The 14,873-nt window shown below is 44.8% G+C and overlaps 1 protein-coding gene across 7 annotated transcripts in view; it reads right to left on the bottom strand.

Annotated features, from left to right (window-relative positions):
- Positions 1-485: 485 nt before the first annotated feature.
- Positions 486-14,873, bottom strand: part of SLC37A3 (solute carrier family 37 member 3) — a 64,023-nt gene continuing 49,635 nt past the window's right edge. For 3 of the 7 annotated variants that reach the window (XM_030932841.1, XM_030932845.1, XM_030932842.1), the window contains 6 exons: positions 14,059-14,127; positions 11,845-11,946; positions 11,192-11,239; positions 9,068-9,219; positions 2,927-2,992; positions 486-1,141 (listed from right to left, as the gene is read on the bottom strand). In XM_030932841.1, coding sequence (XP_030788701.1) covers positions 1,049-1,141; positions 2,927-2,992; positions 9,068-9,219; positions 11,192-11,239; positions 11,845-11,946; positions 14,059-14,127 — 530 coding nt within the window. In that variant the 3' untranslated portion in view covers positions 486-1,048. Of the gene's footprint in view, positions 1,142-2,926; positions 2,993-9,067; positions 9,220-11,191; positions 11,240-11,844; positions 11,947-14,058; positions 14,128-14,873 lie in introns of those variants that run through there. The other 4 variants (XM_030932844.1, XM_030932846.1, XM_030932843.1 and 1 more) reach the window with 3 other exon arrangements.

Genomic DNA, 14,873 nt, shown 5'->3' with positions numbered 1-14,873 from the left:
TCTGAGTACATTTAGGGTGGGCGAGGCTAAGCTGTGGCATTTGGTAGGTCAGGGGTATTAGATGCATTTGACTTCCAATGGGTTTACTGGGACGTAACCCCATCGTAAGTCAAAGAGCATCCGTGCTTGACACTTACTAGAACAAAAGGTCTTTCCCTTTTCTCTAATTCTAGTCCTCAACTGAGGTAACTCCAGGAACCTGGTTGTGCCAGAGATCAATCCTCTAAAAATAGACTAAGCAGATTAGCTTCCTAGAGGATCCTCAAGTTCCCAGATAACACATCTGGGGTGGAGTTGCTTCGGCTGCGAGTTACACGTCGGAGTGTTCGAGATAACTGATGTACCTTATGGTCCTTGAAAGGAAGACTAAATACTTCCAGGAGTCAAAGTTAATTTGAATGAAGACGGAGGAGAGCAGTTGACAATCATTTGAAGATATTCATGCTTCTAGGGCTGAATGACTTTTAGATCAGACACAGAGTGACTGAGCCAATCAACGGGCATGTAGCGTGATCCTTCCCACCACAGTGAACAGAGGGATTCTTTGTCCGAGGCAGGCTGGCAGCTCGGTCCAGCTGGAGCATTTGGTCGGGATTTGATGCTTCAAAGATGAGCCACTCTCTATAAACTCATTACCAAAGCAAAATGCAATGATCTCTTCCATTTGTGGAACACATCACCAACACAAACCACGGGTGGCTGTGCCTCCCACTCACTCCATTTTTGGGGCTAGAGAAAGTTCAAGTCCAAAACAACAGTTAAGGTTAAAATGCTAAACCTCAACAGGCCACACAAAGATGCTGGCAGAGTCAGAGGTCACTCGGCACATTCATGAAACAACAAAAATCATCAACAAGAATTCCTGTAGTGTAGAAAACGCGCGCAGCCTTCACCGCTGGTCAGCATCTCCGGTGGCTGGCAGTGTTGAGAGAGGCCTGACAATCCAAGGTCAGGCTGGCGCTCCTAGACAAACCCAAATTAGGGCAGATTCAAAGCCCCAACAGTCCTGATGTGGCTGACGTTGTTCTGTCTGTCTCGCAGGCACCAGTCACTCCCTCAGTATGTGAGCCCGTCTCCTTCGCACGAGAGAGAATATTTCCCTCACTATTAATGGCGAGATAAACACAATTGTACAACTTGTCTGTGAAGAGAAAATAGGATTAAAAATGCAACAACAATTTACTTCTGTTAGAGCGTCATGTTTTGAACGTAACAATGGATTTGGACAATTACATTCACTTTGACTTCATACAAAGGTAACGTTTAATCGTCAATGAATTAGAAAATGATTTTGAAAAGTATGGCTAAAACTACAAAACACTTAACATCACATTTCAGTTGCCAAAAAAAGAACAACACATACAAATAATTTGCCATAGGCAGAGCAGAGAACTGAGACCAGAGGCTCAGATTAAAACGATGATCCTTATAATAAAGTTTCCTTTCTACTACAATTCCTAGTATGATCACATCAGAAAGTTCATCACAAGATACTTCCCTCTACTTAGCATGGGTGTCAGAAAGGGAACACAAGTTACATGGCCCAGTCTTTGGAGGCTAGATGGGAGTTAGATGAAAGCTCCAAGGTATTCCTGGAGCTGGACTATCCCAGGAATCCTTGACCACAGCAAGAGGACCGCTGCCTGGAGTAGGGGTGGTGGAGGCTGCCTTCAATCACAGTGCCCTGGATTTGAGGACAGGATACTGAATGCGTCCGTGGTGCCTTCCACACTCTCAGGTAGACCTGTCTTGAGCACTGTCCCACCAATAACGTGCCTCAGTATGTCACAGCTCATAACAGAGAGCAACATTTTAAAAGCACGAAGCCTCAGGAGTTTGAGACCAGCCTGGGCAACATGGTGAAACCCCCTCTAGGAAAAATTCAAAAAGTTACCAAGGCGTGGTGGCACACACCTAGAGTCCCAGCTAATCAGGAGGCTGAGGTGGGAGGACCACCTGAGCCCGGGATCACCTGAGCCCAGGAGGTCAAGGCTGTAGTGAGCTGTGATCGTGCCACTGCACTCCAGCCTGGGTGACAGAATGAGACCCTGTCTCAAAAAAATAAATAAAATAAATAAACGACTTATTCTTTATTGGCTATTTGCAAGAAAGCAGAGAATCCCAGCCAAGAATGTCTAGGGCATCATAAGTATTTCCTCAAGAAACTATCACCATTTTAGAACTGGGAAACATGACAGTGTTAATTACAGCAATGCTTCTCTTTTAACTCAGCGTTGCTTGGTGTACATTGTAATTTACTTCAGAATTCCTAAATTACATTCAGCAGATAGAGAGTAGCCTAGAAGAGTATACTGATTAGGGGCTTTAAGTAAGTCTCTTCTTGTTTTTCTGAAATCATAAATGGCAATATTCATTAGACTCAGGTCAAGAGCAAACTGAGAGCCTTTTTCTTCCTTAAAAAGAAGAATGTAAGGTCAGGCGCAGTGGCTCATGCCTGTAATCCCAGCACTTTGGGAGGCCGAGTTGGGTGGATCACCTGAGGTTGTCAGAAGTTCAAGACCAGCCTGGCCAATATGGTGAAACACCATCTCTACTAAAAATACAAAAATTAGCTAGGCATGGTGGCAGGTACCTGTAATCCCAGCTATTCAGGAGGCTGAGGTGGGAGAATCGCTTGACCCAGGAGGTAGAGGCTGCAGTGAGCCGAGATCATGCCACTACACTTTAGCCTGGGCAACAGAGCGAGACTGCCTCAAAAAAAAAAAGAAGAAGAAAGAAGAAAAAAGAACAAGAAGAAAGAAGAAGAAGAAGAAGGTGTCTTTTAGACTAATAAAATGTTACTTTTCACAAAGGAGCCTTTAAAAGCAATCAGCAATTCTGCTGAAGAAGTGACTTAAGTAAATGCTTTGAACTTAATTAATAGAAAAATGACTTTTTTTTTTTTTTTAAAGGGGCACCTACTTACCATGAGAATGAAAAAGTAGAAAACCCACATCCATCCTAGCTTGTCCCGGATCAGAGACACTAAATACTAAAAGGGAGAAAAAAAAATTACAATATAATCCTTTATAAATTTATAAAAGGAAGCAGCTAAAAAGTAGATTAAACATGGCTATTTTAGAAAATAAGAAGGGGACACAGGATTTGTATGTTTTGCAGTTTACAGAGCTCTTCCACATACATGTGCCTGCTGTGATTAATGGCCCATTTAAGCATGCAGAGTCTAAATGGAAAAACCGTATAGTAGAAGTTGTCAGTTCAGAAGGTTTATTTATTTATTTATTTATTGGCTATTTTTTGGGACGGAGTCTTGCTCTGTCGCCCAGGCTGGAGGGCAGTGGCGCAATCTCGGCTCACTGCAAGCTTCGCCTCCCAGGTTCACGCCATTCTCCTGCCTCAGTCTCCCGAGTAGCTGGGACTACAGGCGCCTGCCACCACACCAGGCTAATTTTTTGTATTTTTAGTAGAGACGGTGTTTCACTGTGTTAGCCAGGATGGTCTCGATCTCCTGACCTTATGACCCGCCCGCCTCAGCCTCCCAAAGTGCTGGGATTACAGGTGTGAGCCACCGCACCCAGCACAGAAGGTTTATTTTATTCACTTTGCTCTTTAGAGAGGAAGATGAACATCCACAAGCTACTCCCACTTAATCATTCTTTCTTCCAATGAAAGGTACTATAATTGATGCCTCAAAAAGAGTTTGTCTTTAAGTATGCCACTCATTTTCCAATTATGCTGTTTGCTCACAGTGTTGCTGTACTACCTTTGCATCCTACAGCATATCCGTTTACTTTTTCAATTACTGAAAAGGATCTAATTGCACTGATTTAACCCATTTTCTTTTTTTCTCTTATTATGGTAAGATGTAACTTATATAAAATTTGCCATTTTTTTTCTTTTTTCTTTTTTGAGATGGAGTCTCCCTCTCTTGCCCAGGCTGGAGTGCAGTGGCGCAATTTCGGCTCACTGCAAGCTCTGCCTCCTGGGTTCACGTCGTTCTCCTGCCTCAGCCTCCCAAGTAGCTAGGACTACAGGCACCTGCCACCACGCCCAGCTAATTTTTTGTAATTTTAGTAGAGACAGGTGTTAGCCAAGGATGGTCTCGATCTCCTGACCTCGTGATCCACCCACCTTGGGCTCCCAAAGTGCTGGGATTACAGGCGTAAGTCACCGCGCCCGGCCCATTTTAAACATTTTTAAGTGTACAATCCAGTGGTATCAGTTACATTCATAATGTTGTACAACCATCACCACTATCTATTTCCAAACTTTTTCATCATCCAAATAGAAACTCTGTTCCTATTAAGAAATTCACTGCCCATTTCCCCAGCTCCTGCTAACCTCTTCTTTCTGGTTCCATGAATTGGCCTATGCTAGATATTTCATGTAAATGGAATCACAGTATTTGTCCTTTTATGTTTGGAATGTTTAGCATCATGCTTTCAGGGTAGACTACATTGGAACTTCACTCCTTTTTTTTTGGAGATGGAGTCTCACTCTGTCACCTAGGCTGGAGTGCAGCGGACAATATCTGCTCGCTGCAACCTCTGTCTCCCAAGTTCCAGCAATTCTCCTGTCTCAGCCTCCCAAGTAGCTGGGATTACAGGCGTGAGCCAGCATACTCAGCTAATTTTTGTATTTTTAGTAGAGATGAGGTTTTACCACGTTGCCCAGGCTGGTCTGGAACTCCTGACCTCAGGTGATTCACCCACTTCAGCCTCCCAAAGTGCTGGGATTACAAACCTGAGCCACTGCACCTGCCTGCTCCCTCCCTTTTTTTTTTTGAAACGGAGTTTTGCTCTGTCACCCAGGCTGAAGTACAGTGGTGCGATCTCAGCTCACTGCAACCTCCTCCTCCCAGGTTCAAGGAATTGTCCTGCCTCAGCCTCCCAAGTAGCTGAGGTGCCACCACGCCTGGCTAATTTTTGTATTTTTAGTAGAGACGAGGTTTCACCACCAGGCTGGTCTCGAACTCCTAATCTCAGGTGATCCAACTGCCTCAGCCTCCCAGAGTGCTGGGATTAAAAGGGACAGGGTCTTTCTCTGTTGCCCAGGCTGTAGTGTAATGGTATGATCACAGCTCACTGTAACCTCCCTTCATTTCTTTTTAATGGCTCATTAGTATTCCATTGTATGGATATACCACATTTTGTTTCTCCATTCATCTGCTGATGGACCCGAGTTGTTTCCACCTTTTGGCTACTACCGCAATAAATGTTGACATACAAATATCTGAGTCCCAGTTTTCTTTTTTTTCTTTGTTTGAGACAGAGTCTTCCTCTGTCACCCAGGCTGGAGTGCGGTGGTGCTATCTCGGCTCACTGCAACCTCCGCCTCCCAGGTTCAAGCAATTCTCCTGCCTTAGCCTCCCAAGTAGCTGGGATTACAGGCACCTGCCACCACATCCAGTTAATTTTTGTATTTTTAGTAGAGATGGGGTTTCACCATGTTGGCCAGGCTGGTCTTGAACTCCTGATCTCAAGTGATCTGCCCACCTCGGCCTCCCAAAGTGCTGGGATTTCAGGCGTAAGCCATGGTGCCTGGCCCCCAGTTTTCAATCTTTTGGGAAATACCTAGGAGTGGAATTGCTGGGTCATATGGTAATTCTATTTAAATTTTTTTGAAGAAGCACCAAAGTATTTTTCACAGAAGCTGCATCATTTTGCATTCCCACCAGCAACACAGGGCTTCAATTTCTGCACATCCTCGCCAACACCAGTCACCTTTCCTGGTTTCAATTACAGCCATCATAGTAAGTATGAAGTCACAGCTCACTGTGTTTTTGATTTGCATTTTCCTAATGACTAAGGATATTGAGACTCTTCATGTGCTTATTGGTCATTTGCACATATTTGTCACGAAGATTTGTCCCTATGTTTTCTTCTATGAGTTTTACAATTTTATGTTCTTAAAGTTAGGCCTTTAATTCATTTTGAGGTAATTTCTGCATATGAGGTAAGGTAAGAGTCCAACCTCATTCTTTTTTTTTTTCTTTCCTCCCCCACTCCTCAGCTCCAACTTCATTCTTTTCATGTGGATATCCAGTTTTCCCAATACTGTTTAGTGAGAGATCATCCTTTCTCCATTGAATGGTCCTGGCACCCGTGTCAAAAATCAGTTTGGCCACAGGCACAAAAGGATAACATTCTTTGATCACATTATTACTGAAATGTACATGTGAAAAAAGTTAATGCAGAATGACTATTGATTTATGTTAGTTCACATCATGTGAAGCAAAAAAGAGGTCTAATCATCCACTAAAGGAAGCACAGGGGTGCTCCAAACTCTGACTGCAACTTTATCTTTTTCTTTTTTTTAAGACAGGGTCTTGGCCTGGCAAGGTGGCTCATGCCTGTAATCCTAGCACTTTGAGAGGCCGAGGCAGGAGGATCATTTCAGCCCGGGAGTTTGAGACCAGTCTGGGCAACGTGGTGAAACCCCATCTCTACAAAAAAAAAAAAAATACAAAAATTAGCTGGGCGTGGTGGTGCGTACCTGCAGTCCAATCTACTTGGGAGGCTGAGGTGGGATGATCGCTTGAGTCCCAGAAGGCAGAGGTTGCAGTGAGCCAAGATCCTGCCACTGCACTCCAGCCTGGGCGACAGAGTCAGACGCTGTCCCAAAAAAAAAAAAAAAAGAGAGAGAGAGAGAGACAGGGTCTGGCTCTGTCACCCAGGCTAGAGTGGAGAGTGGTGTGATCATGGCTCACTGCAGCCTTGACTTCCCAGGCTCAAGCAATCCTCCCATCTCAGCCTCCTAGGTAGTTGGGACAGGCACACACCACCATGCCCAGCTCACTTTTTATTTTTTGTAGAGATGAGGGTCTCACTATGTTGCTTGGGCTGGTCTTGAACTCCTAGCCTCAAGCAATCCTCCTGCCTTGGCCTCCCAAAGTGCTGGGTTTACCGGCATGAGCCACCACACCCAGCCTCATGTACAAGTTTTCATGTGGACATTCGTTCTCATTTCTCTTGGGCAGATACTGCAATTTAATCTTACTGAATCCCTAGTATGTGTCAAAAAAAGCACTAAGCATTGGGTATGCAAAGACGAAGGAAACAAGCACAGCACCTGTCACGGTGTACCCCTTTACACCGTGACAGGTGCCTACTAGAGGACCACATCAACTGCTATGGCAACCTGAAGGAGAAACAATTCTTTACTTGGGAAGTCAGGGAAAGATGGGGGCAACAAAGTTATTCAGGGTAAATTAGTACACTGGCTAAGGACAGGACACATAGAGTTTAACGCTAAGTCACAGAGTTTGGGACTTCACCCCTTAGGCAATGGGAAATCATTCAAAACTCAACATGGAAGAGGAATGAGTAAAGCTAACAGTGATTCACTCTGGATGTGCTTCCCCGACCATGAAGGTCAGTCTAGGACCCAAGTTCACAGTGAGGGATCTGGATACTGGCAGGTGAGGCAATCTAAATCAAAGCAAACTCTGAAATACTCATCATCCACCCATTTAGTTAGTGAAGAAAACATTCGAAACGAAGGATAACTTAAAATAATATAATGTCAGAAAAGGATGCCCAATGCAGCCACTTTCTACCCCAAAGAGGAAAACATCTGAATTGATAGCTGGAGCGTTTTTCAATTCCCACCCCAGAGCACGATCGGGTAAGCACAGTTTTCAAGTCTTTGCTAAGGTTTTTGTTTCTTTGGGGTTTTTTTGCCCTTTAGTCTTATAATCAAATATGCTAAGTATATCAAGCATTCATTCCACAAGTAATGTCTACCGTGTGCCAGGCACTGTTCTCGGTACTAAGGTGGCAGAAGAACATACAACAAAATGCCGCACTCAGGAAGCTCATGGTACAGTGGGAGGGACAGACATTAACAAGCGCATATAGACTATTAAAATACAGCTAGGTAGTCAAAGTATTAACATGGCTTATTTTACCTCAATACTTGTCTCTCATTAACCACTAGCAATCAGACATCAGCAATTCACCCCCACCAACCAAGTAACAATAATCGTCAAGGCTATTAATGACCTCCTAGATGTCAAAACTAAGAGCCTAAGGGACAAATCCTTCAGTTCTCCTTCTCCTGACCTCTCTACATCCATGACCTTACTAACGCCTTCTCAAACACAGTTCCCTTGACTACAGCTTACTCTGCTGCCTTCCGCTTTCTTTGACCACTGGGCATTCCCTGAGGCTCAGCCAACATTCTCTTTCCCCATTAAATGGTTCATTCACTTCCACAGGTTCAACTATTTTTATCCATACAGATGACTCTCAAATCCATCTTTTAGCGAAATTAGTACTCTACAATCTGTAGTGGTATATCCTGGAAGAGGCATGACTCATTACTGTGCCAGAAAAGAAATATCTGTCCCAGAGAAAGCCTGAATTTATGCCAAAAAAAAAAAAAAAGGTCAATGTAAATAGTTCTAAGTATAGTAGGCCGATCTTAGTGTAGGGATCTCAAACATCCGAGTGCGGAAGAATCACCAAGAAGTCTTGTTGAAAATACAGATCTGTAGGTTCTGACTCCGCGAGTCTGTAGTACGCTTGGTGTTCTGTACTTTAATGAGTGCCCCAGATGATTCTGATACCAGACACTTATGGGCCACTCTTTGAGATACAGTCAGAGAGTTTTGGACACACAGGAAGCAGAGCAGGTGATTCAGAAGCAGCTGCAGAGTCCATGGCCATGTCTGGTGGGGCCCAGGAAGGAACGTGTATGCAGTAGAGTGTCTGGGAGAGGGAGACAGGAGACAGCAATGGGGGGCGGGGTCCACATGCCAGGTGGGGATAACAAGAAGTGCCCCTGGCCATGGAACACCAAGTTCAGCCTGGAAAGAAAGAGGGGGGTGGTGGGCTGGGGCAGAAGGATCTGTCTGTCTTATGAGGTCTTAGCTTATTTGCAGACAGGAAGAATCTAGAAGTATAAGCAGAAAAAAGGAACTAAAAAAAATGTAGAGTTCTTCTACATTAGGAGGCATCAGCTGGTCCTGAGAGGAGACGGAAGTCCTTGGGCTCTCGGAACAGCGTTCTACAGCACAAGAGTGCCACCTACTGAGGCCCAGAGGGCAGGTTCACGTTCAGGCGCCTTTGAGGGTAGACATTAGAATTCCAGCCTGTTCTCTCACCTGGCCCACGGCAGCTCCAATGCTCCCCGAACCATCAACAATTCCTGTGACAGTGGCCAAGGCCTCACTGCTCCCTTGGATGAGCTCCTGGCGACCCAAGTCCGCGGAAATAGCAGAACTAATCATATTAGAAGGTCCACCAATAAAAAATCCTGAAGTCACAAATAGAACAGGTTCTTATTAAAACACAATTCACAACCACCAGCAATCTACTGCATAAGGCAAAAAAATATCCCAATAGTTTTCTTAATATGTTGGACAGACGTGGAAAAAAAAGGAAACCCCCAGATAGTATCATTTTCAAACTATTAATAGTTAACATCCATGTTCCTGAAATCTCTTCTTGAATTATGTGACACTCTAGTATATTTTGTAGAACCCAAAGATACAAAAATATAGTGAAACACATAGCCTTTCTAATCCTGTGGAGTTTACATTCATTCATAACAATTGCACTAGCTTGTCAAATAAATTCTATTATGGTAGAGTTGCATTATATGATCTTTCCACTACACAAATTCAACCAGGAATACTGAAAAAAAAAAAAAGAGCAAAGAGGAAAAAGCCACTGAAATGGAGCAGGTGACGCTATCTGCCACTGCTCTCAGTGAGGCTGCCCATGAATCAGGCATGGGATGGCCCAGGTGAATCTGTTCTCACTGCTGGAATCAGTTCCGTGTACCCCAAGCAGAATGAGCAGCTCACTCTGCCAAGCACGATCTAAAGTTTAAAATAAGTAACTTTTCTGGCTGGGCGCAGTGGCTCATGCCTGTAATCTCAGCACTTTGAGGGGCTGAGGTGGGCAGATAACCTGAAGTCAGGAGTTCGAGACCAGCCTGGGCAACATGGTGAAACACTGTCTCTACTAAAAATACAAAAATTAGCTGGGCGTGGTGGCAGGTGCCTGTAATCCCAGCTACTCAGGAGGCTGAGGCAGAAGAATCACTTGAATCCGGGAGGTGGAGGTTGCAGTTAGCTGAGATCGCACCACTGCATTCCCGTCTGGGTGACAAGAGCAAGACTCCTTCTCAAAAATAAAAATAAAATAAGTTTAAAATAAGTAATTTTTCTGGCTGGGGATGGTGGCTCATGCCTGTAATCCCAGCATTTTGGGAGGCTAAGGCGGGTGGATCACCTGAGGTCAGGAGTTTGAGACCAGCCTGGGCAACATGGTAAAACTCTGTCTCTACTAAAAATACAAAAATTAGCCGCGCATGGTGGTGCATGCCTATATTACCCAGCTACTCAGGAGGCTGAGACAGGAGAATCGCTTGAACCCAGGAGGTGGAGGTTGTAGTGAGCTGAGACTGTGCCACTACACTCCAGCCTGGGCAACAAAGCAAGATTCTGTCTCAATAAATAAATAATAAATAAAATAAGTAATTTTTCTATAACATAGTCCCTAAATGCACCCAACTATTCTATCTAGTGCTCAAGTGACAAAATGCTGACCGACTCCAACACAGGAGGAGACAAGAGCTATTGTGGATTTTTTTGAAAGCTCGTGAATTGGTCTCCCACGTGGCATCTTTCTAAGTCACTTCTAGAAATAAGAGCAGAAGCTGGGACAGTAATCAAAAATCTTAGAAAATCTGCCGGGTGCGGTGGCTCACGCATGTAATCCCAGCACTTTGGGAGGCTGAGGCGGGCAGATCACGAGGTCAGGAGATCGAGACCATCCTGGCTAACACAGTGAAACCGCATCTCTACTAAAAATACAAAAAATTAGCTGGGCGTGGTGGCGGGTGCCTGTGGTCCCAGCTACTCGGTAGGCTGAGGCAGGAGAATGGCATGAACCCGGGAGGCAGAGCTTGCAGTGAGCCGAGATCGCGCCACTGCACTCCAGCCTGGGTGACAGAGCGAGACTCCATTTCAAAAAAAAAAAAAAAATCTTAAGAAAATTTCTGTCAATAGGGACTGCTTCTGTCATAATAGGACTGAGGAGGTGATATAAGAAAGAGCAGAGAAAAAGAATCTGGAAAAGGAGACATCTTTCCTTCTAAAATTTGATTTCTCTGTAATTAAGGTTTCGGTACTACTCAAATTGAGGGAGAAAACAGTTTCCCTTTTCCTCTGAATTGACAGAGTAGCAGAAGCACGGTGGAGCAGAGCCGTGGGCCGCACCTGTAACAGTCATCAGAAGGGCATTGATGGCCTTATCGTTCGGAGAACCTGTGAGGGAAGACACAGACAAACCACAGTAACTTAAAAAGCAGACCCCACGTGCCTCTGCCAACAGTACGCAAAGATCTGAATCTCCGCGACCTCACAAATCACTCCCAGAGACAACAAAGAGACACAACTCTCTCTGCCTCTTTCAACTCTGATTTGTAACGTCTGCCTCTTGCTGGTGCTCAAGCTAACGAGACTTCTAAAAGCTAAAGAAAAGCTCTACTCCTGTCTCAGCAGCATCTTAAGGGACATATACCAAACCTACTAATTACATCTTTCCGCTTTTGAAACCTGTTCCCTTTTTATTGTTTTATTGGCTATAATGCCATGTCTCTGGAGCCTCCCCCAAACAAAGCATATACACTCCCAAGCAAGCTTTTAAGCAAATTAACAAAGCAAAAGAGATGTCAGTTTCCTCCCAAGACAAATAAAACGATGTGATGACAGGTTTCCCAGGCATTCACAGGACAATGCAAACGTGGCATATCAGGCCTTGAAGCTGGTCTCCAGGCTCTCCCTAGCACTGGTCACTGATTCCAGACAAATACCTTATTCCTACCAGATTAGAGAAGCAAAGGAATTCGTAATTGCAAAGGAATACTCACGACTATACCCGACAAGGGACCCAACTGCCAGAAGCAGACTCAGGGCAAGAACCGGCGCTCTCTTCTGTAGTACGTCAGAGATGAAGCCTTGCAAAGTTCCACCTTCAAGCACAGAGTGTCGAGCAATCAAAATCACTTCTAATTTAGCACACCTGAGGTGTGCTCCCCATTGGCCCTCTCGTCTCACTGGCAGCAGCCTAACACTGGTCTATCAAAAAATGTGGCTGGGCTGGGCGTGGTGGCTCACACTTGTAATCCCAGCAGTTTGGGAGGCCGAGGTGGGCAGATCATGAGGTCAGGAGATAGAGACCATCCTGGCCAACACGGTGAAACCCGCTCTCTACTAAAAATACAAAAAAATTAGCCAGGCATGGTGGCGGGCGCCTATAGTCCCAGCTACTCGGGAGGCTGAGGCAGGAGAATGGCGTGAACCCGGGAGGCGGAGCTTGCAGTGAGCCGAGATCGCGCCACTGCACTCTAGCCTGGGCGACAGAGTGAGACTCCATCTAAAAAAAAAAAAAAAAAAAAAAAATGGCTGACTCCCTGAAAAGGGGTCCTCCATAACTTCCTTTTAGGAAGATAAACTGTCTGTTAAATCGCCATGATGACCAATGGGGACAGGCGACCACAAATCAGACAGCAAAACATGAAAAAAGGAAAAATGGTCAAAACCATCAGCTATCCCTTACAAAAACAAGCTGTGACTGCTATTTCTGATTTTTCTTTTTTTTTTTTTTTTTTTTTTTTTTTTTTTTTTTTTTTTTTGAGACGGAGTCTTGCTCTGCCGCCCAGGCTGGAGTGCAGTGGCCGGCTCTCAGCTCACTGCAAGCTCCGCCTCCTGGGTTCACGCCATTCTCCTGTCTCAGCCTCCCGAGTAGCTGGGACTACAGGCGCCCGCCTCGTCGCCCGGCTAGTTTTTTGTATTTTTTAGTAGAGACGGGGTTTCACCGTATTAGCCAGGATGGTCTCGATCTTCTGACCTCGTGATCCGCCCGTCTCGGCCTCCCAAAGTGCTGGGATTACAGGCTTGAGCCACCGCGCCCGGCCTGATTTTTCTTTTTAATTTAAAAGATAATGAATTAAGAACTATGTCTCTCTGGGCATGGTGGCTCACACCTATAATCTCAGCACTTTGGGAGACCAAGGCCAGGGGACTGCTTGAGGCCAGGGGTTCAAAACCAGCCTGGGCAACACAGTGCCCTTATCTCTATAAAAGATAAATTAGCCGGGCATGGTAGCACGTGCCTATATTCCCAGCTACTTGGGAGGCAGAGGTAGGAGGATCGCTTGGGCCCAGGAGGTTGAGGCTGTGGTGAATCGTATCGTGCTGCTTGAACCCAGGAGGCTGAGGCTACAGTGAGCTGTATTGTGCCACTGCACTCTAGCCTGGGCAACAGAGCAAGACTGTGTCTCAAAAAACAAAAAATTGTGTCTTAGAGTATATTGAGGCCAGTAGGTAGGCACAGTGGCTCACACCTGTAATCCCAGCACTTTGGGAGACAGAGGTGGACAAATTGCCTGAGCCCAGGAGTTTGAGACCAGCCTGGGCAACACAGTGAAACGCCATCTCTACAAAAAATACAAAAAAAGTAGCTGGGTGTGGCGGTGCGTGACTGTAGCCCCAGGTACTCGGGGGGCTGAGGTGGGAGGATTGCTTGAGCCCAGGAGGTTGTGGTTGCAGTGAGCCAAGATCATGCCACTGCACTCCAGCATGGGCAACAGAGCAGTATCCCCATCTCCAAAAAAAAAAAAATAGTGGCTAGTAAATATTCACTAAAATAAAATTTAGCAGTTATGGTTTGGCAATAGGACACAATCTTTAAAAAGCAGGGATATGAATCTTTCAAGCAACAATGTCACATACAGCACCATTCTGAGTTCTAGGGGCTACAGGACATCTGGTGTGTCCTTATCAGACAGAAGGCAGCTGGACAATTTCAACTTCAGAGGATACAGAAGTACAGTGAGGTCTAAAGGTTGCAACCTCACCTTTGGCTCTGGATTTAAGAATGCAAGCAGCCAGAAGAAAAAAAGTAAAAGAAAAAAAAAAAAAAAAGAATGCGAGCAGCCAAGTTCAAATACAGTAATAGTAGATTGCCTAGCATAGACTGTGTGCTTTCACAAGCTCACGGCAGTTGAGTCTCACCACAATTCTAAACGTTAACATTATTGAAGGTTATTAAGATCTGGGATAGCCATGTAAGTAATACCCACTAAAGTACATTCTGCTCCTCTGTCTTATTTCCTTGTTCATACTTATTACTTCCTGGTTGATACTTCCAGCTACCACAAAAAAAAAACACTATTAAAATCTTTGTTTACAATGAAACAACTGTAAAACATTCACAAAAGTTAATCCCTGCTGTTACGTCTACCTCTATGATCTGACAACCTACACACTAAGGTGTGGTTCCCCTTTATCCTCAGCGGATATGTTCCATGACCCCCGCGGATGCCTGAAACCACAGAGAGTAGCAAACTCTATATATACTACGTTTTTTTCTATATACACATTCCCATGATCAAGTTTAATTTATAAGTTGGGCACAGAAATTAAGAGTAACTAACGAAAACAGAAAATAATAGCAATATACTGTAACATAAGTTATGTGAATGGTCTCTCTCTCTGAAAATATCTTATTGTACGGTATTAAGAGTAACTGAAACTGCGAAAAGAGAAACCACAGATAAGGCGGGGGACTGGTGTTTTCTCCCTTATTAGGCTGGGGGAGGTGGGGAAAGCGGGAGGTAGATACAACGAACACGTTCACATTCTAACTTGGATCTCTGACATACAATTAGCTTTAGAGCTAAGATATCACTGAGAAAGCCGTATGAAAGGATTGCATTTAGAGAGATTCCCATGTGCTTCCCAAGACAAAAGAACTGATCCATCAACAAAGGACTAAGAAAAAAGAGCCCAGGCCGGGCGCGGTGGCTCAAGCCTGTAATCCCAGCACTTTGGGAGGCCGAGACGGGCGGATCACGAGGTCAGGAGATCGACCATCCGGGCTAACATGGTGAAACCC

This window comes from Rhinopithecus roxellana, chromosome 6 (genome assembly GCF_007565055.1).
Source record: "Rhinopithecus roxellana isolate Shanxi Qingling chromosome 6, ASM756505v1, whole genome shotgun sequence".
In the NCBI taxonomy this organism is placed as follows: domain Eukaryota; kingdom Metazoa; phylum Chordata; class Mammalia; order Primates; family Cercopithecidae; genus Rhinopithecus; species Rhinopithecus roxellana.
Note: the sequence above shows the minus strand (reverse complement) of the source record. Positions and strands in the feature narration are given on the sequence as shown.